This window comes from Colletes gigas, unplaced genomic scaffold (genome assembly GCF_013123115.1).
Source record: "Colletes gigas isolate AHSC1104 unplaced genomic scaffold, ASM1312311v1 Colletes_gigas_Sc00001, whole genome shotgun sequence".
NCBI lineage: Eukaryota > Metazoa > Arthropoda > Insecta > Hymenoptera > Colletidae > Colletes > Colletes gigas.
In genome coordinates, this window is record NW_025106630.1 from 10,635,686 (window position 1) to 10,663,504 (window position 27,819).

The 27,819-nt window shown below is 40.0% G+C and overlaps 2 protein-coding genes across 10 annotated transcripts; both read left to right on the forward strand.

Annotated features, from left to right (window-relative positions):
• Positions 1–136: 136 nt before the first annotated feature.
• LOC122398115 (transmembrane protein 181) lies at positions 137–4,047 on the forward strand. The gene is made up of 13 exons (XM_043397725.1): positions 137–359; positions 486–647; positions 711–814; positions 898–1,047; positions 1,128–1,230; positions 1,300–1,453; positions 1,552–1,632; positions 1,705–1,804; positions 1,873–2,000; positions 2,083–2,232; positions 2,309–2,411; positions 2,481–2,711; positions 2,807–4,047. The coding sequence occupies exons 2-13, from the start codon at positions 499–501 to the stop codon at positions 2,968–2,970; spliced, it is 1,617 nt and encodes a 538-aa protein (XP_043253660.1). The 5' UTR covers positions 137–359; positions 486–498; the 3' UTR covers positions 2,971–4,047.
• Positions 4,048–4,893: 846 nt separating this feature from the next.
• On the forward strand, positions 4,894–27,519 carry LOC122396989. 9 transcript variants are annotated; one of them, XM_043395911.1, is made up of 16 exons: positions 4,894–5,044; positions 5,204–5,344; positions 17,105–17,277; positions 17,342–17,489; positions 17,560–17,854; positions 17,931–18,269; positions 18,345–18,517; positions 18,669–18,808; positions 19,570–19,656; positions 20,258–20,491; positions 20,905–24,450; positions 25,042–25,149; positions 25,277–25,387; positions 25,864–25,968; positions 26,731–26,937; positions 27,023–27,519. In XM_043395911.1, exons 3-16 carry the CDS (start codon positions 17,119–17,121, stop codon positions 27,200–27,202), a joined length of 5,832 nt encoding a protein of 1,943 aa, XP_043251846.1. In that variant the 5' UTR covers positions 4,894–5,044; positions 5,204–5,344; positions 17,105–17,118; the 3' UTR covers positions 27,203–27,519. The 9 variants fall into 9 exon arrangements, with proteins under 9 accessions (XP_043251846.1, XP_043252198.1, XP_043252018.1 ...); XM_043396263.1 differs by lacking the exon at positions 5,204–5,344 and adding an exon at positions 6,823–6,967; XM_043395994.1 differs by lacking the exon at positions 4,894–5,044 and adding an exon at positions 6,823–6,967 and having other exon boundaries at positions 5,068–5,344.
• Positions 27,520–27,819: the final 300 nt, after the last annotated feature.

Here is a 27,819-nt window from a genome sequence, read left to right on the forward strand (position 1 = left end):
GCAGATCGAAATCGACGCGCATTATTAAACGCGTTCTATCTTGTCGTGTGAAATGCGACAGTTATAGAAGTAACAACCCTGTACAGTCACATGGCGGGTAAGAAAATCAATAGTACGCGAGTCACGATGTCTGCCAGTTTCGTTGCGTGCGTCATTGCGAATTTAATGTTTTGCGTTGTCATATCAAAGCTGTAGGATTTAATTGCAGAGCAATCAAACATTTGTTTAACATGCTTTCTTAATAAGCTTGTAAAATTTTCGCAAGACAAAGTAAAAGTACAAATGCCCCGTGATCGTGAACGAAAGCTCATCGAGAATCGTTGCTAAATGGAAAGGTAATGATACGTCTACTTGTATAGGTACGTATTTTTGATTCCCTCTAGTTAATCATTCGGCCCAAAACTTGTCTCGAACGATTATAATTCCCATGTGAAAAATATAAAAATGTTGTTTTTGTAAATAAAAATTCTGTTTAACCGCGACAGGATCATTGTAAAAATGGACGGTCCTGGATTGGGATATTCGTATCATCTTCCTTCTGCAGGATGGAATCTCAAAGTTAGAAACGTTCTCTCACAGTTCAGTGATCTTTTTAGCGAGTTTAACAAATACATTGCACCTGCTTATCATCATGATCGATGCGAAAGGTAATTTAACGTTAAAGGATAACTTAATGTATATTACGCGATAACGTTAATTTCTCTCCGCAGGTCAGTACAAATGCGATTGTATTCTATGCACAAAAGAGAATTTGTTATGGTGTTTGTTGCTTTCTTCGCCTGTTTCGGATTAGCGGTATTTATTGGTCTTGCAGGTAAGCTTATACCATAATACTACTTTAATAAAATAATACACAGATACTATAAAAAGAGTTTTTTTGTTTTGTTTTTTATATAGGCCCTCCCATCACTTCCACGAGCGAACAGAGAGCTCATTTAAATGGCAGCGAAGTGGCTACCGGTCCTTTTATAATGAAAACTCCTCTACTATCCGCGTACAGTCAACAATTGTGGGTCATTGGGAAATTACTGACGTCTAATAACGATGGTATCGGAGACGCGTTGGAACGAAAGAATTTGGAATTTGTGGGTACGATACGAAGTGTAATGGTTATTAAAATTTTGCAGATGAAAGATACGACAAAAGCTTTCAAATCAGCATCTCAATAGACGGTATTACCGCCGATCGTAAGCTTATGCCCGTTCTGTCTTCGGAAACTGGCCACAACAGGTAAGCAACAGTAACCGAGACGGAATTTTGCAAAACTTATGCTGTTGATATGTACGTTTATTGTCGCAGAACCAGGCGTTTGAAATGCGAAAGGCAAACGTGCGAGGAGATCGTAGTAGCTCATCTAGGATTCCTCGATTACAGTTACTACATTATTACCGTTCGTTTCCACGGGCTCGAGAGTTTCCACCAGCGTTATAACATACGCGAACTTACATTCTACGTCAGTAAGCACTCTACACGAAATAATAAAACATCGCGTCATAGTAGTTCTCTAAACTGAGACGATCACGATTTAGAATGTTCCCGTTTTGTTCACAGTTCAAGAACTACAATCCAGCGTTCACGGAGTTCGAGATTTGGTTCCGTTTTATCTTCCTGTTGACTGCGTTTGGAGTTATGGTAAGGGGTAGCTGTGTCTCGCACGTTGCTTCGCGCGAAACGAAATACCATATAAACTGTGTTCATTTTTAGTGTTGGTTTGGACACTCTCTCCGAAAATATCCGCTACATGACTGGTCGATAGAACAAAAATGGATCTCTATACTCCTACCGTTACTGATTTTATACAATAGTAAGAGTGCATAATATCCAATCGACTTTACTACTTTACGCAAAACTAAACTTGTCCCGTGTTTATAGATCCATTGTTCCCTATGACGTTCTTGGTCAATTCTTGGGTACCCGGTATGGTAGATGCAATTTTACAGACAACGTTTCTCTGTGCAGTTCTCATGTTCTGGTTATGCGTTTACCATGGTCTCAGACAGGTAAGACTTTCTTCGGTCGTACAGGGACATCCTATATATCATCGAGTAAAGTAAAATTATGAATTAATTTGTATTTGGACAGAACGAGCGGCGCCTCATCACTTTTTATTTACCCAAAGTTCTGGTAGTGGGTATGTTATGGTGTTCGGCGCTCATCTTGGCAACGTGGCTTCGTTGCACGGAACTGGAAGATCCCACTTATAATTACGTACTCGATACGTCGAATTATTTTGTAAGTCACCGTGAGACTCGATTACATTCGACGCATAAAACTTTTAGCGAGTAATAAATGTGTGACACGATTGCAGGGTTTCAAAGTGTTTTTCTTCACGGTAGGAGGCTTTTACATCGCGTATCTGCTTCTTTTGATATTAAGAGCGTACAGCGAATTACGATCCATGCCCTACTTCGGTACGATCAATTTACTAACGCAATGTCCAACGACGAAGTTACGTTTGTTAATATAATTTCTTTTTATAGATCTTCGTTTACGTTTCCTGACATTGCTTGCCGGAGTCGTTTCGTCGGTTTGCGGTTGCGTGACTGCACGGCAATTTGGCGCTGGTATTTTCGAAGACAGTTTTGCTTCTCGTCTTACCACTTATTATCGTTCCTCGGCTCAATTTATGGCTTTGTACGGTCTCCTGAATTTTTATTTGTACACAATGGCTTACGTGTACGCACCTGCGCAGCAACAAGTGTATGGCCAACGTAAGTAGTTTGAAGCAACGTAGGAGAGTGGGAGCTGTACGCAAATGTGGATGAAAAATCTTGCATATTTTATAAATTAATACTTTATGCTTTAGACTCTTCTATAACGAAAGATAACCCGACATTTTCTATGATCAATGACTCTGACGAAGACGTGATTTATGGATCGGATGAAGAAGTGACGTACGGATCGGACGAGGATAGCCGACGGCCTTTAACTCGTGCACCACGAACTGCAACGACTAATAACAATTATTAGCCGGACCAAATCGGTGTAACACGAGTGAGGAACCATCGATAGAAATATGTTGTAAAATAAACGATATTGAAACCAAAAATATGTTCCAAGTGAGGACGAACAAAGATTTGTTCATTGTTTGCGTGCGTACATCTGTGTTTGTACATACATACGGTGTAAGAAAAAGAGCAGAATGACGCGTTAGTTTAACAGTTCTACACATATGACGTATGATGTTCCAGGTCGATACATGAAAATGTTAATACAATACATTGTATATCGTTTGCGTATGTTATTCGAGGCAACTCGCATAAAACAGTTGCTCTTTGTGTATTATATACTTTAAACATTTCCATGACTTTTAATCGATTGTAATCAACCATAACAGATTTTATCGTACCATAGTGTGATAAGAACTGTAACTCAAATATATATGTATATAACAAAGTCTTGCGACGATCATACGTCATTGCGATTTGTAGTTTTTCGGCGTATATGAAAAGGACGGATTTATTGCATCTATTAATATTCTTGTAAACGACAACGTGCAGTAAATCGAAGATCGCGGAAGGAACGCTGCATCGCGTTGTTTATAAGAAAACTACTTTTTTATATTACGAAGAGTAATTGTAAACGTACACCGAATAACGAATGATTAGTTTATTATATTGAGTAATTATGTATAATAATAACAATCTCATCGATTTCAGTGATCTTGAAGTATGGGAGAGAGAATTGGTCACCGAGTGTTCCAAAGAAAATTATTTGTCGCTCGCTTTTATTTTTCAAGATATAATTATTAGACGCCAAAATTTATCAGGTCAGGTCGTAACTCGAATGTTTGTGATAATTTCTCGAAATCGAATCGAGTTGGGTCGAAAACTTGAAAATTTGTAATGTGGGGCGAGAGGACGATCGCCCCTCTCTAGATCCGCCGTTGTTAAAATTTTGAATTGCCTATTCGCGACTACTCTCTTGTAAGCTGAACCAGATCCACTCAGACTATTACGAACATAAGGTAATAGTCTTATTGTTAGTAGATCTAGTTACGTTTTCAAGACAATAAAATATATCTTGAAAACTAAAAATCGGAATATGTACGGTGACGTATCCCTTACGACATATTTCAAGGTCGTTGGAATCTGTGAGATAGTCGCTATTGTAGATAATTATCTTATTTTGTTATACCTTTACTATGTATCGATCAAAGTTACCGAATGTACACGTATTATTAGTAATTCCGATGTAAAAATCGAATACATATTGTTGTTACGATTTAATGGTAACTTGAAACTTGTTTTATACATACCTACTTATCGACTACATTTTAAAATTTACGTGTTGCTTTGTTATGCAGAATATTATACCTTGTGAATACTAAATTCTGTGTCGCACGTAAATCTGTGTTATTTGTTTCAGCCGAGATAGAGTTGTCAATCAGGGTGGGCTGATGCAGTCCTGTGCGGATGTAACAACCTACTTCAAACGACCGTTAATCAAATATGGCGGCAGTGTCATAGACACGGTGTAAACACCACCTGTGCATAAGATAGACATAACGTGCAATGAAAGTGTGTATTACACGACACAGTCGGTCGTTGCCTATACTTCGCTATAATACCACATATTTAGGTCTATTTTATACTTCACCTGTAGTGCCAGGACTATTCTACAGTTTGTTTGTGATGCCGGTTTACGACGAATGCATCAGGTTGTATTTTTGGAGGGACGATTCTAGTTCGCATGCGTCGCCGTTAGATGGCAAGTATAGGACGGTCTACTGCCATATGCAATTTTACCGACAGTTAGAATTTCTTTTTATCGGTCGATTTTGGCGATGACATGGCTGCTGCCATCTAGCGATGAAAATTTATTTAAACGGGGCGTGCTCGCTTGGTTGCGTCATAAGAGAAACTGATTTTCCTAGGTAGTCGGCCATATTGACTCGCGCGTAAGAACATCGAAAGCAGTCCCGTATTCACCGTGTTAGCGATCCGAATTAAATGGTGCGTTACTATCGTGTGAATTTTATAACGTGGCCGGATTATTCATGAGCTCTGATCGTTCGTCGAGAGAAGAATTTGGAAATATCAAGGTACGTAGAGTGTAATACTCGTACGCGTGAGGGGACTATTTGAAAATGGTGCGAATATGGGCCGTGGCCGCATCCAGCGTCGCCCCGCGATTCGACGGACCTGCTTCATATTCGTAGCCGTCGGCGGAATTGAAACGAGAGTTGTTTATGTGCTTACAGTAGGAAGTACTCTGTTACTGGAGCGAGAGAAAAAGACAATTGGTGTTTCGACCCTGTGTGTTGTTTTTCGTCGTACCTTTTATTCGCGATATTCGCGTCGTGGTGCGTTATTCGAGAAAAGATCGCGTCCACATCCTATAGGTAAGTTTACTAGTTTTGTGATTTCACCTATCACCTTCGACGGCACGGTGTAACGAAGTTTCGTCGGATTTCACTAAAAAATATTCAATATTTTCGAGGTATCAAGCACGAGAAATACGAGATATTCGTATGTTTTCTGTTGTATGTTGAATACACGTATGTACGTCAGTATGCATTCGTAAATAGAAAAGTTTATTGTCGACAAATTTCCGTTGCGTGACGATTGGTTTGAATCGTATTGCATTCCGAGTGCCCACGAATCTACAAATTCAATATCGCGCGAAGAAAGTATAGTATTCACATAACCTGTGGTAGTGTCAATTCATAATTGCACGTATTAGGAAAATGTCTTCAGTGATTTCACGTAGTTGCAATGCAATATTTACGTGCGTTGTAACGTGTACTTGATCAAAAATTCACGGAAACATCTGTTTGGCCCGGTTGACATAAAATTTTTGATACAACATACTAATGTAACCTGCATGTACATAATTACATATACTATGGCGTACAGCATGCGATAGTGTAATATTTATTCCATTTAAAGTGACGTTATACTTTCGACTGCCTGGAAATGAAATTCTTTATATGTATTCAACAATTATTTCCAGATACGTTTGCGTCGAAGAATCCGAACGAGCATAGAGTCAATGTAGTCATGATCGAACCCGTAAATACATTCCTCGCGTATCGAGTATCATATTTCACCGGAAAGAATATCTTGTACTCTTGATGCACGTAGGATCAGCGATACCCAGAGACGCGCAGAATCAGTTAAAAATCGTTGGAAACGGTAACAAATAAAATATGTCATCGTTAGCGTATTGAGAATATTCGACGAATCCGAAACGAACGGTAGATGAGTTTACTGTTTGTAATTTATTTCTACTACTATTCCCGCTTCAGTGTGACGACCCTGAGGGTAGAGCGATTCTTGCGAAGTGTGCCACATGCTTGATACTTTGCCGTACGTACCGCTCTCTCCTTATACTTGGATTAAACGAAGAATGTTTTACCATGTTGACTGCCATGGTGGTCACCGGTGACCGACGCTTAAAACTTACAATGTGTAAGTTAGTTCTTGATACTTGACAAATTGTAAATAACGATACTGTTATCAGGAATGCCCTAAAATAACAGGTAAACCGTTGAATTATCGAATATTTTTATTTTTTATATTATAGTTTGAATAAATGTCAAGGACAACATAGATATGGAAAACTTAGCGTGGCAGCCAACGTGTTAAATGATTTATGGAAGCTAAAACCTTCTCGACCACCTCGTACGTTCGTGACGGTCCTAACAAGGTCCAAGAGTAAACACAATTTTCTCGCTAACGCTCGTTACGATCAATTAGGTCAATTATGCAATTTGTCGCGGAGATGCCAACTTTTTCGAAAGACGCATTACCCCAGTTGCGCTTCTACCCACTGACAATCGATGAGGAGCTTTTCTTGATTCAGTTTCCGGTGTTTCAGCATTTTTCTTGCAACTCGAGACCCCGTCGAGTGCCCTTCGTGCTACGCTGACTGAAGTTCGCCGGCTGAATTATTTAACGGAAGAAAAGTTCGAAAACTAAGATTAAATAACGTTTTGTGACGTGCGTAAGCCGATTCGATCGAGGTACGAAATTAAGGAATATCTTAAACGTTACGTGGGAATTTCAAATGCGTTCGAAGTATTATCGTGATAATCGTTTTATGATACGTATTGGCAGAGATAGGCAAAGGCGCGGATAAACCGTGGATAGATTCCACTGTGTGTTCAAGATTATTAATACAAACGGGTGTAGTGTTAACCAGGGCAAGGAAGTGTACTCACGGCCGATGCGTAGGGAGGTGTGGCGTTGATAGGAGGTGATGCTCGACATGACCAAAGTTACAATGAACTTGGGGGAAACCGAGCTTGCTCGACAGTGCAATACGCCGTGTATTCGTAACGCGCCTTTCTCCTGCAGGGGACGTGCGTGCTCGTGAACTATGACATTAGTACCGGTGGAAAACTGACCAACGGATTCATTGATTTTAACCTCTTTCTCAATTACCAAAATGCTCTGATAACTTTGTCGAGCCACTGGGCGCGGCACTGATCTTGATTTATTTTACGAGAGCCAAGTAAAACATAAATATTTACCATCCTGTACAACGTAAACACACACCGGAAAAAAAATATATAAACGATTAATAATAGATCGAGTAGCGAGTAACCACATTTTCTGTGTGCTGATCGAGTTCTTTTTTTATGATAGCGTTCTTATCGAGTATTATTCAGGCTAAATTAATAGGCTGTATGTTTGAGGTAGTAGCCAGGAGGCGACAACACCTGTTAGCGTAGTATAGCGTATATCTCGTGCGCGCTTAATTCACGTGAAACTTTATTGTTCAGGCAGCTGTTTACGTATACCTGTCTCCCGTAAACCAATCGCCGGAAGTATTGATAATGCACCGGTGTGCGTGTACTACATGCAAAATCTTGAAAGCCGTACGCGAATAAGGCGTGGCTACGTGTTCGTCACGTGGTTGCATAGTTCACAATACTCTGTAAACTTGGGGATCCGACTTTCGAAATGTTCATTCTTATTTACATGACAATTTCCCCATGAGCCCGAATGCACTGTACGCAAGATACTTTTAACAGTCTCTACCAGAGGTATCGCAAGACAGATTTCAAAATTTTAACTTGAAATTATTTTAATAATTATCAAACAACATAATAACTTTTATTATTTGATGATTTTTAGAAACTGGGACAAGCTGTAACGTTTTCCTAAACGAAGACACGACAAATTAATAGAGGGAATTCCTCGTGCGGAGTCATCTCTCGATGACGTAACTTTTTTTATTTGCTGCTACAGTACACGTGCAATTTACGCCTGCACCTATTTTTAAAATTGAATCATGCGTTTCTTAGAATAGTGTTAAGGCGGGGCCATGGAAATTTGTTTGTATTTAAGATGTGGAAACAGGCGTGACAGTAAACGCGTTAAAGAATGTTTCGAACGAATTCCAGGGCACTGTTGTGCATCTCAGATATCACGTTCTTCGTTCATTGTTCGGGCCACGGTCTCGCCACAGTTTTACGTTCGCAATTAGACGACGTTCCATGGCTCTTTTCGTGTTCGCGGATTTGTAGCGTGCGTGTCGCGCTCGTGCCCGATTAAATCATGCATGTAATCAGAACGGTGCATGATTTCTTTCCCTTTGCTTTTTCTATTTCCGTCACGGCCGCTTGGCGCATCTAATCGACGACAGGCGTGTTTTCTCCGCGTCGAATCTTCGGTGCGCGGGTGGGAATCGCTTGTTCCCGCGGATTCTTTCTCGTTTCTTTTTGCACGTCGTCGAACGTGAGTCGCGTTTTCACGGGAAACGGACGCTTTCGTTTCCCCCGGCGAGCGGAAAAAAGAGCAGGGAAACGAGCAGTGACGCACCCAGGGGAGCAGGGAGTAGCGCAGCGAAGTATTGTATCTCCCTCCTTTATTTTTTTTATTTATTAATGGGAATTCGACCCTCTTTGTGCAAAGTAACAGAGACAAATATTAATGAAAGATAATAATTACGTAACACGCATAAGACTGACTGGAATGTTCACTTAGGTGTTAAAAAGATTAATTAATGAAAATCTGTGGCACGCTGTATAATTATTGTCTTGACTGAAATAATATCGAGGCGACGTGTATTTAATTTTTAATTGCACCGCCATTGTTGAATTTCTGGGCGCGTCACTGGAATCAGGGACGCGACACGTTTCCTTGGCGAAACGCTTTTCACGAACGAGCGGATAAGTCCGGCGAGCGAGCATGCAACGGGAACAAAACGATTTAGCCATGAAAAAGCAGAGCGCAATAGCACGCGGACGGCGGTGTATATGGCGCTGTGGCGTTACGCCGGGACACGGCCAATTATCTCGGTTTACGTCGGGGGAAAAAAGTGCTCGTAAAAGACCGCTATTGTTATTGTACAAAATCACTGCGAAAGACGTGCTAACGAAAAAAGAATGGCACTCGTTTGTGTAATTCATTCGCGTTCCTACGTAGAAATTCTATAGGTTTCTTTTGTGGGTACGAGTTAAAAGGAAATCGGCCTATCATCGTTTCCTTCTCATTGTGCATACGTAGAAACACGTGCGCCCATTGTTCATAAACGGGATTAGCCCTTTTGTTTAACTTTTATCACACAAACACCGAAGTATCGGTTCCGTGATCTCTGTCGAAAATACCTTCTTCTCAAATCGTTAAAAAGTTATTAACAATTAAATTCAAAAATTTCAAATCGTTCTGGAAAAATTGTTTTCGGCTGCGGGGGTCAATTACAATCATTTTTGGTCATTACACGTACCCTCGAAATCCTTCCCACTTTCTAGAAAAAAATTCGAGAAGGTGTGAAATTTTTCGATGGAAAAAAAAAATTTCAAATCGTTTTGAAAAAATTATTCTCGGCTGCGGGGGTCAATTACAATCATTTTTGGTCATTAAACATACCCCCGAATTCCTACGCATTTTCGAGAAAAAAAATCGGGTAGGTGCAGAAATTTTTCGACAACAAAAAATTTTTCAAATCGTTCTAAAAAAATTATTTTCGTTTACGGGTTTCAATTACAATAATTTTTGGTGAATAGACATACCCCCGAAATCCCGCGCATTTTCGAGAAAAAAATTCAGAACTGGTGGAACTTTAAACGTTAATAATAACTTTTTAACGAAGCCTCTATATTAAAATAACATAGTATACGTGTTATAAATGTAGGAAGACACGAGATAAAAGTGAGAAATTGTTTTCCGCTCTGTTTTAAACGCATGTAAAACCGAACGTATTGAATCGAATACTTTACGAGCGAAAGTGTTACGAATGCAACAAAATAACAGCGGCAAGGATAAACGTTGACAGGAATGGTAACGTGGAATCGTAACGCGATTTAACCCGTCGCGTAAATATCGAAAATATTACAAGAGTCAGTATTTTGTTGCATCGAAGCCCCGCCACGCCCTTCAGATTCTTATAAATTATAAGTGCGCAGTGAGTCATGCAGGACGACGCGTGACACGATCGAGCCGCGTATTGTACGTTTTTGCTCTTGGCTAGCTCTCGAACTTTTAATCTACACGCGCGTAACAACCCCCCCGTGCACTTGTGAACGAATCCTCGTGTAAAAATACGCGCGGTACTCGCGGCGGCGGCGTTTAATTAAAGCACGAACCGTTCGCTGACTCTCGATTCGATAACGTACGGATCGGTTATTCCTCGTTCCGGATGCGTGTAATCCCCCATTAATTCCGCCGTCGAACTTACGAGCAGGGATGGGCAGAATTTTCATTCGTATACAAATTTCGGAACGACGAATAACCTGTTACTCGTTACGTAAAAATAATTAACGACGAAGTTACGAATACATGTAGTGATCGAAACAATTGTACAAATTTAAAGAGGCAACGTACACGCACGTATAAAATTGTTCTCGTCTCTGTTTACGAGTCGAAGCGTTTCCTCGTCGAATTATCGCCGCTGTTCCACGACGGGGCGATAAATTCACGCGCAATCAAGGAAATGAGGCTCCTGTCGCGACCGGGGGGGGGGCCCGACGCGAACGAAGAAGAATCGGTCGGTGAATCCCCGGTTGGGCGAAAATTTATACACGTCGTTTTTACAGCTTTGAGCCCTTTAATTTCACGCATCAAAGAATCGACGCCTGCCCTCTGCGTCTCGTTCCTACGGCGCCCCCAGCCCGGCTCTTATCTTCTCGCCCCTGTAATCCCACCGCCATTGAATCTCGCGACACAGAGGAAGACCTACCGGTGAATACTGCTGGTGCACGAGCGACGAAAGAAAAGGGTTGGAACGACAAAAGGAAAAATGCGGGAACACGCCTCCCCCCCGAAACCTCCCCCGATCACCGAGTAGACGCGACGCGTCTGTACCCGGCGATAAAAAACTGTCCCAACTGTTGGCTGTACACTCGAATGCAGATTCTAGTGTCAGAGGGGACGCGGAAATCACCGCCTCGCGTAAGGGTTTCGATTCTTTTAACGTCTCGGCGTTTCCACTGGCGTCGTTTTGCCGCGCGACGCCTTATTTCGATCGGCTGTAACAGAGGGTGAGACGATACAATAATAATAACGTCTTTAAAACAGTTGCAGATTTGGCGAAATGAAACGAATAGAAAAGATAATTTGGTGCCAGACTGTTAGAAGACCAACTCAATTGTATACGTAAGGAAGAGCAAGCTCTATATAGGATAACAAAGGATTAACATAACGAAAGAACGGGTGTTTCAGTAATTCTAGCAAAGTATTCTAGCGTTCAAACATTAAAGCCAGTACATATTTCAGACAGTATCCGGTGTCTCGTTTGTTCGTCCAAACCTTGAAGAATCTACAAACACGGACGCGTCCCTCTGGTTATTCGTGTCAGCGTACGGACGAGAGTTTTCTCTGATCGGTGCTCGTCGGGAGGCGGAGGTGGTGTAATCATCGAAGTAATAAGCAAAGTGCACCGCTGAGGCATGTTTCCACGGTGCATCGCGAATCCACGAGTCTTCTGAAAAAGCGGTTCGGCGCAAGACGGGGGGCGGCGGAGGCGGAGGAGGAGGAGGCCTCTTTTTCCGGTCCTATCAGCCATCGCGCGGCTGCAGTTAAAGCGCATACAGCTTCGCAGAGGCTGTTACGTGCCCACGCGAACTCGGCCAAGTCTCCGCGCCGCGTTTCAGCGGGAACGTTTGTTGGTAGTCGTCGGCCGGAAAATTGTCAGCCAGCGCGTATCCGGCTGCGACGACGCGGTCACGTCGATCGATCAAACATTCCCCGAGGCGGTCGCGCGTACTGTATCTCCGGAAGGGCTGGATTTTCATCGATCCCGCGCGACAATGTTGCACGCGAGAGCTGTTCCCTGTTCCTGTTCCGCGACACTACGGCGACCGTGCCGGCGATTTTAAACTGTCCGTTGATCGAAACGATCGCGTCCGCCTCCGAGCGCAGGTTCATTCGCGTGCTATCGGCCGCGGTTACGTAGCGCGACTGGGTTAATAAACTCACGCGCGTATGTAAATCCGACTCGTTTTCCAACGACATCCTCTCCGGTATCTCTGCCCTCCCTTCGCGGATGGACAGGTTACTGAATAAGGATTTCGTCGATCCGTTAACTGATCGGGCGCGCGCACGATGCGTCGAGCCCGATACTCCAGATTGAGATACCGTAGGGTTCCGTTAACTGGAAAATACGATCCAATAATGGCGAGTCGAGATCCACGGGTTCAATCGCCGTCCGGTTTCTCGCTACTTACGGCGTCCAGGGACTCCTGGATGCGAGACGCCCCTTTGGAAATTGTTTTCGCCTTGCACGTAGAGCACAAGACCCTTCGGGGCATTCGATTTTAATGAAGCATCATCGTGCACTGATAGATTCGATCTTCCTAACAGCAGAAACTCGATAGTTCTTTTAGATGTTTATAATTAATCTTTCATCGTTGCTTTTAAATATCTACGAAGCTTTGAAACACGCTGTAGTTTATGGTTTAGTAACGCACGTTGCTGTCGGTATCGCTAACGCTTGTGCATTCCACGTGAGAAGCTTTCTACTCGCTCAATTCCCATTTCCCTCGAGCGAACGTTGCTGTTTCAAGGATAATTTATTCTTTTGATTCAATCCGCTCTGTTTATTCGGATTTTCTATGGCTGTTATCCTCTTTAGAAGCTCCCAAACGTTTAGCAGTAGGATAGGGGGGCTGACCCAGCAAATCCGTTAGATGTATGCACTCGTGAAAAGCTATCTCTTCGATCGATATTTCTAAAAATTTTCTGGCCATGACCTATTTGGACGAAGCATATTCTATAGAAACATTCTACCCAATAATGAACCCACTGCCCCTCGCATAATCCCTGGTGTGCAGATAGGTCACACATTAATGCTCAGAAGCGAGCCAACAAATGCTGCGCTGTTGTGCAAAATTGTGAATTATCGGAGTTATCGTCAGCCTTGAACTTATTTCGACTAAAAATAAGTCGGAACAAAAAGTGAACCACCAATGCTTTTCAGTCGCAGCGGTTCGTAAACAGCATTTGTTGGAATCGTGAATCACGCATAACTGGGTGACGATTCCACTTAACCGATTAGCAGGATTTTGCAAACAATTCGTAAGAGTTTATACACAAAACTTTGCGCAGATGTTTAGAAGGAAATCGTCGGACTACCTTAATATGTAAAATATGCAATCGACCGTTACACACGGTGGTGGGTCGATAATACCCAGGGGTGAAGAGAATATACGACTATTTATACGTCACTCGTTAAATAAAAATAAAAGTATCAATTATAGGATGGAATATGTCACAACGGGCAGACAAAAATTTAATTGCTCTATCGATTAACCGTCACGAACAAATTGCTATACGTTGGCTAGTACAGGTCGAATATTAAGCGTTCGTAATATACGTAGTCCCGTGTCAGTTGCCTAATTTACAATTCGAATAATTTCCGAAGGCGAGCCATCGGGACAGTGTTTTTTTTTTTTTTTTTCTCCTCGATTTTCTATTTTTAAGTCCCACCGATCGACGGCCTCGAAGCGGTGTTCCGCGCCGCGTCTCGAGTGCTATGAATTCTTTCATTAAAGTCGACGGCTCTTTAATACGTACGGAGGATGAGAGATCTCGCGAGGCGTGTGTGTACACGGTCGCGTGGGCGTGTGCCGTGGATCACGCGACCCTCGTTTACAATCAGCCCTTTGACACACGACCAAACGAGGCCCACGCGTGTTTGAAAGGATCTCTCCTCCCAACGACGGAGAAAAAGCGGATTCTTTCAGACCCGGGTCGGCCTATTCAATGAGCCTTTAAACTTTAAACTGACCCGTTGGCGAAACGTGGATCGCGTCTCGGAAATCGAGCCTCTCGTTTCGACGGATCGTATTTGATCGCTCGAAACAAATCCATTGTCTTCGCATTTTCTTGAACCGTGGAATCTGTAAAACGTGTTCTCAAAGCTTCTGAAAGATACAATGAAATTGTTTTCTGCTATTTACATTGCTGCAACAATGAAAGATAAACTTATAAAATATAAGCGTGTAAGGAATGTGTAGCATTGGCGAAGCCGGGAGACTGGTTAAACGCGCGGCGTTCGATATTTGTCCATGATCTCGAATCGAACGCTCGAGTTCTGGAATGTTGTTGATGCAGTGTTGTCTTCAACCCAGTTTGCCCGGCTACCAATTCGATTCTTTGTATTATTGTATACATATAATATTGGCCACCGTCGTCATCGCGCTTGTTAATCTGTGCATTACTTCATCCTGTTAGCAAAGAGCACGGTAAAGGACGCCTGCTTCTGGCGATGACGGCATCGTGCTTGTCGAACTTGCAACGACACGAACGGTTTACCAATTCCGCGAATTCCACCGTGATTTCTATGCAACTAGCGCGATGAATCAGTTTTGTTATTAGAATCGAGTCGTAAGCATGCAAGGCATTCGAGATCGGTAAACAGTAAACACTGGGATGAGCGCGATGACAAACACAGTGTTTTAGCCTCGACAATAGATTTATGGACCTTGATTGTACATACTTTTATCGAGATATTTCACGGGAACGCGTTCGAAAGACCCTGGATCGGAGGATCGTTGACAAAATGCGTTTTGTTTTCATTTGCATAGAGCGTTACACAACGTGCCCTAGGAGGAAATTTATGTAATTACTCTTTTGTCGGGATCGGTTGCGTGGTCTGCGTAACGAGATATTCGTTTGGAATTGAACGCTAAACCGTGATTTCCGTTCCGTCCGATACACGTTTCTCTCTTTGTGTCTCTCAGCGTTCGTGCATGACTCACGCGCAGCCTCTGGCCTATTGCAAAAAGAACTTGGAATCGCCACAGACAGATCATTTTTTTTTTTTCCCCCCAGCCAACGCTCGTTCGTCATGCTAGGCATTAATGGCGTTTGAACAGCATCCCGGTGTACGGCTCTGATTCCGTGCAATTGAGGTTGAATTACTATTTGTCTGGGTGACCATTGCATAAGGCTATGCCCGCTCTACCTCGCTGTAGTCGATTTGAATAGTCCAGTCCGCCGGAGCGTGTCGGTCAGGGTCGCGCGAGTTACTTCTTTTTACGGTTCTTTTTCGTGGCCGTGCGTCTCCGTGTAAATAATTGAAAGCGCGAAACAGAGAAAAACTGTATTTATCGTTCGACCTAGCGTTCTCCCCCTCTGTGCTCGCAGCTGTTGATCGTCCGGATTATAATCGGGACCCTTTCGTACCTAACTGTAACGTACAGATGTGCAGATGCATAGTTATAAAAACTATAATCTTCTCCTACGAATAATATCAGAAAAGTATTCGATGGAAACTGTTCGATATAAATATTGTAGAACGGCGATGTATGAGCACCGATACGATCAGTCAACGTTGGCCTTCCAATGATCGATACAGCGTTATCGAGAAATTGTAATTGTTATCGACGAGGTGTTCCAAGAAAACGAAAAGTTACTTACGTCGTCGGAACTTTTAACCGGCGAGTACGCGGCTCCTTAGAACACCACCGAGGCCCCCTTGGCACGCTACTATCGATCGTGAACTTAGACGATACTTTTATAACGACCGTCCAATAATACCTGCGAGCGATATTTTAAGCGCGACGTAATAAGTATCGGCGTTTCATTGACTCCGTATCGAGACATTGCGCCCGGCGTGGACAGCGTTCGTTCTATCTTGAAGAAGGGCCAATGACCTGTGGTAAATGCACACACGCGCTTCCATCGTACGTAACTGCAACCTGTCCACCAAAGTCTTACGAAATCACTCGTCGTACTGTTCCCTCTATCATTTTACCGCTCCGCGTGCGGAGATCTTGCCCGATAGATCTCGCTCGCCTCGTTATATCCTCGCGCCATGGCATACGAGGTTCGTTGCCGGAGTAACGAGGTCTGGTTACGCGAATATTTATTCAACGAAATCTTCCAATATGTTCATATATCAACGTCCAAAAGCGACACGATGCGAACGGTGGTTTTCGTTCTTCGTAACGCGATAGGAAGTCTGACAATTCCGTTAATGCGTCGGTGACGTATGCACAAACTAAGCCATGACACGTATAGAGAAGTGTATACTTTCCTTTTGGAACATTATCACACGAGATTGAAAGTTGCGTCGTACCTGAGAGGCGAAGGATCTCAGTTTAGTGGTTTTGGCCATGAAATCACGAATTTTCCCCACTATGCGTCGGCCTTTCACTTTGGACTTCTCTTTCGGAAATAAGGAAAGAAATCGCAAGGCGAAAGGTCTCGTAAATATGGCGGCTAGAGAGAGAGAAAGGGAGGAGGTTGACTGTAATATAGCGTTTAGTCAAAAATTTAGATTGTTAACCTTTGGTCAAACTCTCTTTATGCGTTTAGTAAGTCGAGAATATAGTATCACTCGATCTGGCTGTCGATCTACTGCGCTATATAATGATTTAGATCTCTGGTTGTAAAGATAGAGGGACATTCGATAGGAATGGTTTCAGTGTATCGCGATCGGTCGAGCCGCGCGGTTAATGGTCAAGTTCGGATCAGCTCGTTCTTTTTTCGCTAATGAGATAGAAGCCACAGTGTTTTACGGAGAGGGTACGCGCAGTACTGCGAGCCCCGAGCAAATATTGATTGTTTCTCTACATGGCACCCTTTAGTCTAGACACAGGATCCATACTCGAATATACTGATACCGGCTCGCGATCTTTTCTCGGCGCAACACCGTTCGAATCATTCAAAGAATCCATTTGATATTTAATTCGTACGATTTTTTTTAGCACAGGGTTGAAGTATGCCGGAAGAACAGAAGTCCGCTGGTGGTCCGCCGGAAGTAACAGCAGAAAATGGGACCGGAACGAACTCCCCTACGAAAAGTCCAGTTAGCAAAGGGAAGACGGCTGTTGCGAAGATCACCCTGCTCGATGGGACCGTAAAAGACTTCCACATCGACGTGAGTTCTTAAACATCTCCCTGACTCGTCCGCCACGCTCGTTCGAATTTACATTTTATTCCAGAGGAAGGCGAAAGGCCAAGACCTGCTCGACATGATTTGTCAGAGCATGAATCTGCTGGAGAAAGATTACTTCGGCCTTATTTACGAAGACAGACACGACCCACGGAACTGGTTGGACCTTGATAAAAGGATCACGAAATTTGTGAAAAGTTTGTATCATCGCTCGTACGTCACGCGACATTATAGGCATGAAATTAATGTATTTATGTTGAAACGCAGACGAACCGTGGAAATTTAATTTCGAGGTGAAGTTTTACCCTCCAGACCCGGCTCAGTTACAAGAAGACATAACACGATATCAATTGTGCCTTCAGATAAGAAACGACATTATCACAGGACGATTGCCGTGTTCGTTTGTTACTCATGCTCTTCTAGGTTCGTACTTGGTACAGTCAGAAGTCGGGGATTACGATCCGGACGAGCATGGACGTACATACTTGAAAGATTTCAAGTTTGCCCCGAATCAGACACCAGAGCTCGTAGAGAAAGTAATGGACCTGCATAAAACGCATAAGTTAGTTTCGTCTATTGATCGTCGAATTTATTGATCGATAAGGAAAGGTGGTAAAGTTACGTTTGGGAACTTTCAGGGGCCAAACACCTGCTGAAGCTGAGCTCCATTATCTCGAGAACGCGAAGAAGTTAGCGATGTACGGAGTTGATCTCCACCCCGCTAAAGATTCCGAAGGCGTTGATCTGATGTTAGGTGTATGTTCGTCGGGCCTTCTTGTCTACAGGGACCGATTACGAATTAATAGGTTCGCCTGGCCAAAGATTTTAAAGATCTCTTACAAGAGGCACAATTTTTATATAAAAATCAGGCCCGGCGAATTCGAGCAATTTGAATCCACGATTGGTTTCAAATTGGCAAATCACAGGGCGGCAAAAAAATTATGGAAGGTTTGCGTAGAACACCATACTTTCTTCAGGTGAATAACGATTTAAAAATTGCGTGGATGTTAAATGTGTATGAAATTGAAAGGTGTTGCTAAATACGATTTTAGGCTCATGAGTCCAGAGCCTGTGAAGAAAGTAGGTTTGATACCACATTTGGGTTCTCGCTTCCGATACTCGGGAAGAACTCATTACGAGACGAAAAAGACTCCTATCGACAGACAGCCTCCGCAGTTTGAAAGATCTTTGAGCGGACGTCGCCCTACATCTCGCAGCATGGATGGTAAAACCACTTTTGTCATTCGTAAACTTTATTCAGCGTCTACGTAGATATGAAAATATTCTAACGGACTAGAGGTGCCGTTTTCAGTGCTTTTATTATGAAGTTATTAGATTACATTAAGTTTTTGATATAGTGTGACTGCCTTACACAGCATTAGGTGGGCCTAAACAGGTTGAAAGTTATGGTTCAGAACCAAGCAAGAGACATACAATGAGTTATGAACCTGAAATGATCCCCGATATGGAGCATATAGATCAACGACCTAGTCCGATTAAAAAACAAAAGGAAAAGGTAAAAAGGGATATACTTATTATCGGTTTTTTTTCAACTATATTCGATATAGCGATAGTTTGTAGAAGATGCATGAAATCGTCATGCAAATTGAAAAATTATTTCATGAAAATTCATTTTAAGGGACGTCTGATTTTATCTGCGGTCTACGCTTTCAAACAAACTTGTTTTTAAAGATATTACTAATTATTTAATCTCACTGTTACCATGTGATTTTTTGAAATATTACGAAGAAATTGTAGAACACCAATTGGATCACTCGAAAGACAAAGAGGATAGAATATTCGATTAAAAATACAAAATTTATTCACTGTGCACTTTTTCAGATTAAACAGATAATACTTGTAGCCGTGGCATGTTAATGATTTATTGTATACCATGTATTAGACATGGTTGTATGCATTAGATACTTTATTACATTCATTCTGGAATTGGTGAGAAAAGTTATGTAATTAAGGTGCAAGTTAATTGACCTTAACTGTTGAATTAAATATGAAATCTTTTAGCGCTCGACATAAAACTTGCAATTGATACAGTTCTGTATGCATTTAGTTAATTAATTTGTATGAGATTCGTGAAGATTTGAGATATCCCCACGTAGAAACGCGTAGATTTTACAAGACATTGTCTTTATAATTATTGTTAAAAGTTGAACACATGGCATTTGTATGGAATTAAGTAATTTCACAAACTTCAATTCAATATTCACGTCCTAGTGCATCAACCATAAAAACTAACTGACACCTAACTAACACCGGTAGCTCACACGCAAAACAAGTGCTGGAACAACATCAGCTAGCAGTACCAGTAGCCTGGAAGGAGAATATGACGCAGATCGTGGCAAAAAGGTATAGAATTTTACCTGGGACAATACTGTCATGCATTTAACCACCATATTTTAATTTCTATTAATGGATGTGACCATTTGGTGTTTTCCTTTTTTCAATGCATGTTGCTATTATTTTTTTATTTTCTTTTATTTATTGAAAGAATTATACGGCCATCGCCTCAAAGCTGAATAATCAAGTTATCTGACATTTAATGTACGGTGATGTCACACAAGCATGCACAGGTGCAGAAAGTTATGCAAACATTTTCGCAAGTTATGTTAACAATCTCCATAGAATGAAACATTTAAATTTAACCGCGCTAATGCTTATAACCGCATGTAAATAATAATCATCGCAAGCAACATCATGTTACATGCAGTAACGGTAAACAATAAAATCCAGAGAAAAGTTAGACGTTGTTACTCGAAAGTAAATTCTGCAGGAAAGATCTAACAGACCAACGACTACATTTTTTGAGAGCGCAGACCGTACTTAGTTGTCGAGCATGAAACATATGCCAAGAGAATGTGAAAAACATGTAGTTTAATTGGTAGCTTAGCGATAGACCATTTTCGTGCTTATTGCATGTAGCGATGTGTGATTATAAATTTACTTGTAGAAACCGGTCGGAGGAATCGCTGTCCTACCGCCCGGTGGTCTATCTAAGAAGAAAAAGGATAAGCAAAATGAAAATGAAAAGGAAAATCATAATGATCTCAACAATTCTGATTTGATTAATGAAAGTGCTATCCTTGACAACAACGACATAAAGTCGCCCAGTAAAAAAGAATTGAAAAAGAAAGATAAGGAAACGCCAGAGAAACGTGATAAAGATAAGAAAGAGAAACTAAAGGTAAGTAAATTGTTCTGCTATTGACGTGCTATGCAGCGTGTTATAGTTAGCGAGAAAGAGTTTAGTTCGTCGTGGTCGTTCTTAGAACAAGACATTTTATGCGTAAAAACTGATGATATTTAATGTAAAAAATAAGTTCCATTGAATTTTACTTTGATAAACACAACGGTGTATCTGTATAATGATTCATATACATTCCATATTATAAGTATATATATACACATACATAATCCCAAATTACAGATATGCACGGCTATTACTTTATTTTTGTAAAAGAAAAAATAGCGATGCATCAATATGTAGTTCTCCATTAGCTTTGTTAGTTTATTTTTTTGATACATTTATAAAAAATATATATATATATTAGACTATGGCATGTTTCTGGTATTGCATGTTTTTGTTTATTATGAAAGAGTCCTGTCGGTGGCTTCCTATTTGGCAAAAAGGAAAAGGATGCAAAGCAAAAGAAGCAGAAAAAGAACAAAGAACTGGAAGAATCGTTGGAGAAAAGCGATACAGAATCGAATCTGTCTACGTTAGAGAAACAAGTGAAACCTTTGACCGAAACATCGAATATCGAGAAAACGAGAACCACTCCGGAATCCCCACAGCTCCCCAGCTACACAAAACCTTACGATTACGAGGAAACGGAAACGTCCCCAACAAAGAAACCATTTACGCCGCACGGATTTTCCTACGAAGACAGGCCAGCATCACCCGGAGTTCAAAATCAACAATCGCCAACTGCTGCGAGTCGTAAAGCTACAGGCTTAGCTTTTAATTACGCCCCGGGCGAGGAAAAAAAAGTAGCGGAATCAGCAGAAAAAAGGAAAACCAAAGAAACGGATACTAATAAGCCCTTACCGGGATTAAAGACCCCGGGCCTTAATTACGTGGAATCCGCGGGATTAAAAGAGCAGCAAAAAGCCACATGTCCACCAGAAACTGATAAAACTGCATCAGCAGCTTTTATTGCCGTTGAGCAACAACAAGAGGGTGCTGATCAACTACCAGTTACAGAGTCCATCCCGGAATACCATATTTTGCCACTTCCAGACGGTACTAAAGTTATTGCAGGTGTTATTTATAACAAGGATGGAAAACCTTTGGATCAACATAATCTTGGCCCGGAAGGTAGTAAAATAATAAATGGGAAAATTTGTACGAAGGATGAAAATCCAATAAAAAAAGCTGACTTCGGACCCCATGGAATTTATATCAACAATGGTCTAATTACGACTAAAGATGGCAAACCCGTGAACCAAAAGTCTTTGGGCGTTGAAAGAAACTTTGTTAAGGATGGTATTATACGCGATTATAATGGGCAAATAATTGACCAGCATTTATTAGGACCGGAACACACGCTGGTGAAGGAAGGTAAAGTTGTGATGAAAAATGGAAAGCCAGTACAATACAGTCAGTTGGGCATAGATGGGACATACATAAAAGATGGTCTTATATTCACCCCGAATTCTAAACCACTTACTCAAGGTTCATACGGTGTAAATGAAAATTATATCGTCACAGGAATAGTACTTGATAAAAATGGAAAACCTCTAAATCAGATTGCAGTTGTACCCAATGAAACTTACATTTACGATGGTTTAATTTATGGGGAATCGGGAAATGCCCTTGATAATGGTATTTTGGGTCACGAAGGTCACTATATAACGGATGGAAAAGTTTATTCGAAAGATGGTAAACCTGTAAAACATGAATCCTTTAGTTCAGACGGATCTGTCATAAAAGATGGTATAATTTATTCAAAGGATGGAAAGTTTTTGAGTCAAGGATCTTTGCTTCCTTGTGGTGCTCATTTGAAAGACGGGAAAATTGTTGGTAAAGATGGAAAAGCGATTAAGCATGCATTTTATAAACCTGATGGCAGTTTTATAAAAGATGGTATTTTATATGGCAAAGATGGTAGACCTTTAAGTCAGATTCCTCTAATAGCTAGTGGAAGCTTTATCAAAGAGGGCATTGTACATGGTAATGATGGCAAGCCATTATCACAGAATCTTTTCAAACCTGATGAAATCATAATTAAAGATGGTGTAATTTATGATGTGAACGGCGTAACGCTATCAGATGCTTATCTTGGGCCGGATGGCCTTTTGATAAAAAATGGAATTGTAATGGGGAAAGATGGTAAACCGGTTAAACAAGAGTCTTTTGCCTCGAATGGAAGTTATATAAAAAAAGGTGTTATTTACTCAAAAAGCGGTAAACCCCTTAATCAAGATTCATTGATACCTGAAGGTGCATCTATCAAAGATGGTAAATTGTACACTAAAGATGGAAAGATTATGAAGTTTTCATTCTTCAAACCAGATGGAAGTTACATCAAGGATGGTCTCGTATACGGTATGGATCGTAAACCTTTAAATCTGTGTTCGGCCCTTTCGGAAGATAGTCTCATTGCAAATGGAGTAATCTTTGATTGCAATGGTACGCCTTTGACTAAAGATGTCTTTGGATCTGATGGTTCATACGTTGCTGGTGGCATAATTTATGGAAAAGATGGCAGAATAATTTCAGACGGTGTTTTTGGACCAGATGGTAATATTATTAAGAATGGATTGATCATTGGCAGAGATGGAAAACCATTGACTCAAGATGACAAGGGACCAGACAGTTTAGCAGTAAAGGATGGAAAGGTTGTTGATAGCCAAGGAAAGCCTAAGAATTTAGCATCCCTTGTCCCAGAGGGATGTTATATTCGTGATGGTGTAGTTTATGACAAAAATCAGTGCCCTCTGAAGCAAGGAGCTTTTAAACCTGATGGTAGTTACATCAGAGATGGTCTCATATATGGATGGGGTGGACAGTTGTTGAATGCTGGTACTGCACTACCTGGTGGTAGCTATATCGACGAAGGTAGAATTTATGGAAAAGACAGGCAACCTTTGAATCACAGTTCATTTGGCACCGACGGAGGATACATTCTTAATGGTTACATTTACGGCAAAGATAAAAAGCCACTTAGACGTGGAATGTTTGGTAACGACGGAAGTTACGTAAAGAATGGTTTGATACACGAACCAAACGGGAAACCACTGAATCGAAAACAAACAGTGATTACTGTTACGCTTGTTCGTTACGGTTTAGTATGTGGCAGTGATGGTAAACCATTGAAATCTGGCGATTTTGATACAAACGGCAGTATTATTAAAGACGGAAGAATTTATGATCATACTGGTCAGCCTTTGAATTATGATTCTTATAAAAATGACGGAAGCTTTATTAAAGATGGTCTCATTTGCGGAAGCAATGGAAAACCAATGTCTCAAGGTAATCTACCACCAGAAACTAGTTACATCAGAAACGGAAAGATTTATGATACGAATGGACAACTGCTTACACAGGAAGCATTTGGTCCTGAGGGTTTGAAAGTGGTACAGGGGGTTGTTGTGGATAAAGCTGGTAACATTTTGAAACAAGGAAGTTTTGATGGAGAAGGCAATGTTGTTAAAGAAGGCATTATTTGTGCACCCACAGGCAAACCTCTTGACAAATATTTCACTGTAATTACTATTAGTTTAGTTCGTAAGGGTCTGCTGTGTGACAAAGATGGGAAACCAGTCAGGCAAGCACCATTTGCAAATGATGGAAGTTACGTTAAAGATGGCAAGATTCACGACAAATTTGGTAAACTAATGAATCAAGAGATCTTTGGAGAGGATGGAGCATTTGTAAAAGATGGTATGATCTTTGCTAACACTGGACAGCCTCTAGACAGTGATACTATTTTGAAGGAAATAGAAGACACAACGAAGCCTGTCTCTTTAAAAGCGAAAAAGTCTGCGGCTCCGAGCACTGCTCCAACAATAGTGAAAACGACAACTAAGCAATCGGTGGTAAAAGATCAGGAAGGCGTGACGCAAAATATTGAAGAAAAGATTGAGGATCTTACACCTGGAGGCACAGGCCAAGTAACGGTTTCCACGCAAATTAACAAGGTGATACAATTTTTACAGTAATATAAAATACTATATATAACAAATATAAACTACTTTGCTAACTGCAAAAGGTAAACAAAAAAATTTGCAAGTTTATGAAACTTGTTTTACTTTTTAATATTTAATAGAGGGAGAAGAGGAACCATGACCATACAGATTATTTTAATAATTATGCATTTGTTTAAGCTCCTCTATTCCCCTCACGAAAAATTTCATTAAATATCAAAATGGTCAAGTTTATTACGTTTTTTAAAATTACAAATCATTAATTTACTGTATTTTAATGTTCATTAAAATACTTGAATATTGTACTAGTAATCTATTTAATAATTGTATGACATGCATTGTAGATATTGCAATATGATCCTTAGTAGTTGAATATTTGTGTATTGCATGCAGTAAATATGTGTTATTTATATAAATTGCGATTAAAATATACAAACAAAATATTTATAATCATCTTGAAACCAGTGCATAAGGAAGAACAAAAAATTGAATTCATTACACTCTTAGTGTTTTCTTCTAATGTTATATTTGCACATACGTTCTTCCTTTATTATAAGACATTAGTCACCTTGTAGTTGTATTTAGGCAGAGGCACCGGATGATGGTAGAGCCCCATACATGACAGCAACTGCTGTTACTACACGCACTGCTACAATGCTTGAGGACCTTGAAAAGAATCAAAAAACCAGTCAGGTTTGTACTGTTATAAATTATTAGTATATCGTTACATTTTTCGCATACTTTTGCATATCGCCGTTGTCACAATGTATTTCTCTATAGAGCTACAATTATTTTTTTATCATTTTTTTTTTTACATTAGGTAGAGGAAAAGACTGTAGCGCATACAACTGCAACCAGTGCAACAAGGCAGGAGCAGAGAGTAGTAACTCAGGAAGTTCGAACAACGAGTCATGTACTTTCCGGTGAACAGGTAATAATGTATTTAAAGTTTAAAAACATAAAAAGCTCACCACTAATGGATGAAGCATGTAATCATTTATGTAAATTACCACATGTCATTATACTTGGTTGATTCTAACATCAAATCATTAAAATATATCGCGTTACATGCTAGTAATATTGATCATTGCACATTCATTTTAATACTTTTAATTTTATGAAAAGTTCTCATAAAATCGTAAAGCTTATGATTTCTTTACATTTGGAGCATACAGATTTATTTCCACTTTAACATACATATATAAATAAATACAAATTATACACACATTCGATATACATATAACATAATCATACAATATATTTAAACAAAGGAAGTGGTAGTACTTGATCCGTTTATAATATGATTAATTTATAAAATTTAATCCATGCTATTTTCATTTGTTTATTTTTTTTATTTATTTTTGTAATTAATTTTTACCGGCTTGGCTAACACATTGCATGGTGTAGCTGTTCTCTCGAAGGCTCAGTACATCCAGTTCAAGCAGTGATGATTCAGGTACTCCAATTGACCTTGAAGATGATCAACCAGCTTTCTACAATCAATATTATCAGGTAAATCTTTAGGGATGGAATAATCATGTCGGACAATTATCAAGAGCCTTCAAAAAAGGTCTTTATTGATATAAGTACAGATTATAGTATATTTTTGGAATCAGTCTGTAGATGGATCTTCATCAAGGTACATGTTTTTCGTGTTCTTTTGATTGCACAGTATAAAATGTACTGAAAGCATTTCTAAAGTGAATGACAATTGTTGAAACGATGCTATTAATACTAACTTGCTCATACAAAACGCATATATTGTTTAAATTATTTAAGATACATTACATAATGCTCACATACATAATTACTCATTTCATAATGGTGCTCATTATTTAACATTCATGGGAACATAAAAAGTAACATTTACAATAACGACATAAAAAATGTAATGTTTTCATTACCTCGAAAGCACTGGTTTTAAGGTATAATCGGTAGTTTATACAATTAACATAATGGCTATAATAGTTTAATAAGACCTTGGTTCGCAGTATTTTATCTATATAACTCTATGTAAAAGTTGGGCAAATTAATTTGTAAATTCGTTTGTAAATTAAACCGAAATTCCTGGTGAACAGAGCCGCGAACGAAAGCTAATTTACGAATGAATTGAAAATTTGTATTCGTTATTCGTGTATAAAATTTGCCCATCTCTGCTCTATACATATATGTATAACTGTGTGGTATCGATGTAACATATTATTTTATTTTAAACGTACCTTTTCATCCTCGTTTCGCTTAGACAAGAAATACCATTGTTTAAATTTAATTCAGGGTGATCCAGCTGGTGTTATGGCAACTGAAACACTTGTTTACAAAGGAGAACCTGAGAATAATGTAACAACTACGACAGTTCCATTAGTTGCGTCCGAAACTAGGAAAGTAGCTGTCGAGAGTGAAGATGGTTTGTACAGTGCAACTGGAGAAATAGTTAGTTCTCAGACAATATCCAGTAAAACTCGTACTGTTGAAACAATAACGGTAAGATTTTATATTTCTAATATTTTGTATTTAGCTTGCTACGTATAATAAAATTGTTTTTTTTTTTTTAATTTTATTTTTGTAGTACAAAACTGAGCGAGATGGAGTAGTAGAAACTCGCGTAGAACAAAAAATAACGATACAATCAGACGGTGATCCAATCGATCACGATCGAGCTTTGGCGGAGGCGATTCAAGAAGCCACTGCAATGAATCCCGATATGACTGTAGAAAAAATTGAAATCCAACAGCAAACGGCGCAGTAACCGATTTAAAAAAAACATTTTTGTAAGAAATAAAGGGCACTCTTTATCCAAAAGGTATAATGCTGATAGTTCTAAAGAATAAAAAATTTAAATGGTATTCACAGTATCATGCGTTGACATGTATTTTAACGATGCATGAGAAACGATCGAATCGGATGATGTCATTAACTGCGTAAGTATTATATTGTCAAAATTAATATTTTTCGTCTAAGAATTAGAAAATTCTTATAGCGAATGTTACCTAATAACATGAGCTTGAACTTGATTAAAAATCAAGATTTTTACGGAAAGAAACATCGATGATGTTGCTTTTTGAATCGAGGTACCTTGTACCATAAACTACAGTGTTCATATTTAGATTATGTATTGTTTACATATACAGGGGCATACATATGTATTATACGTATCGTGTATACATAATTATGTATTCACGTAAACAAAAAATGATTTGTTCATAATTATATAAGACAGAGTGCCCTACAAGCTTACATTACTATTCCATAGCAAGTAAAACCATGATGTTCATGCGATGTCTCGCGTGACGAGTATATTGGTGTCACTCACATAAAAATTTGTTCAAACATACACTAGAATATTAATATTAGTAAGCTTCGTAT

What these genes read in the sequence shown, in the direction of transcription:
- LOC122396989 (XM_043395911.1), top strand. Translation starts at nt 17,119, where the DNA reads ATGCCGGAAGAACAGAAGTCCGCTGGTGGTCCGCCGGAAGTAACAGCA. An exon ending in TAAAAGACTTCCACATCGAC is followed by an intron (nt 17,278 to 17,341) that starts GTGAGTTCTTAA and finishes ATTTTATTCCAG; the next exon opens with AGGAAGGCGAAAGGCCAAGA. An exon ending in GAACACCATACTTTCTTCAG is followed by an intron (nt 18,270 to 18,344) that starts GTGAATAACGAT and finishes ATACGATTTTAG; the next exon opens with GCTCATGAGTCCAGAGCCTG.
- LOC122398115 (XM_043397725.1), top strand. Translation starts at nt 499, where the DNA reads ATGGACGGTCCTGGATTGGGATATTCGTATCATCTTCCTTCTGCAGGA. An exon ending in ACTGACGTCTAATAACGATG is followed by an intron (nt 1,048 to 1,127) that starts GTATCGGAGACG and finishes AAAATTTTGCAG; the next exon opens with ATGAAAGATACGACAAAAGC. An exon ending in TGACTGCGTTTGGAGTTATG is followed by an intron (nt 1,633 to 1,704) that starts GTAAGGGGTAGC and finishes GTTCATTTTTAG; the next exon opens with TGTTGGTTTGGACACTCTCT.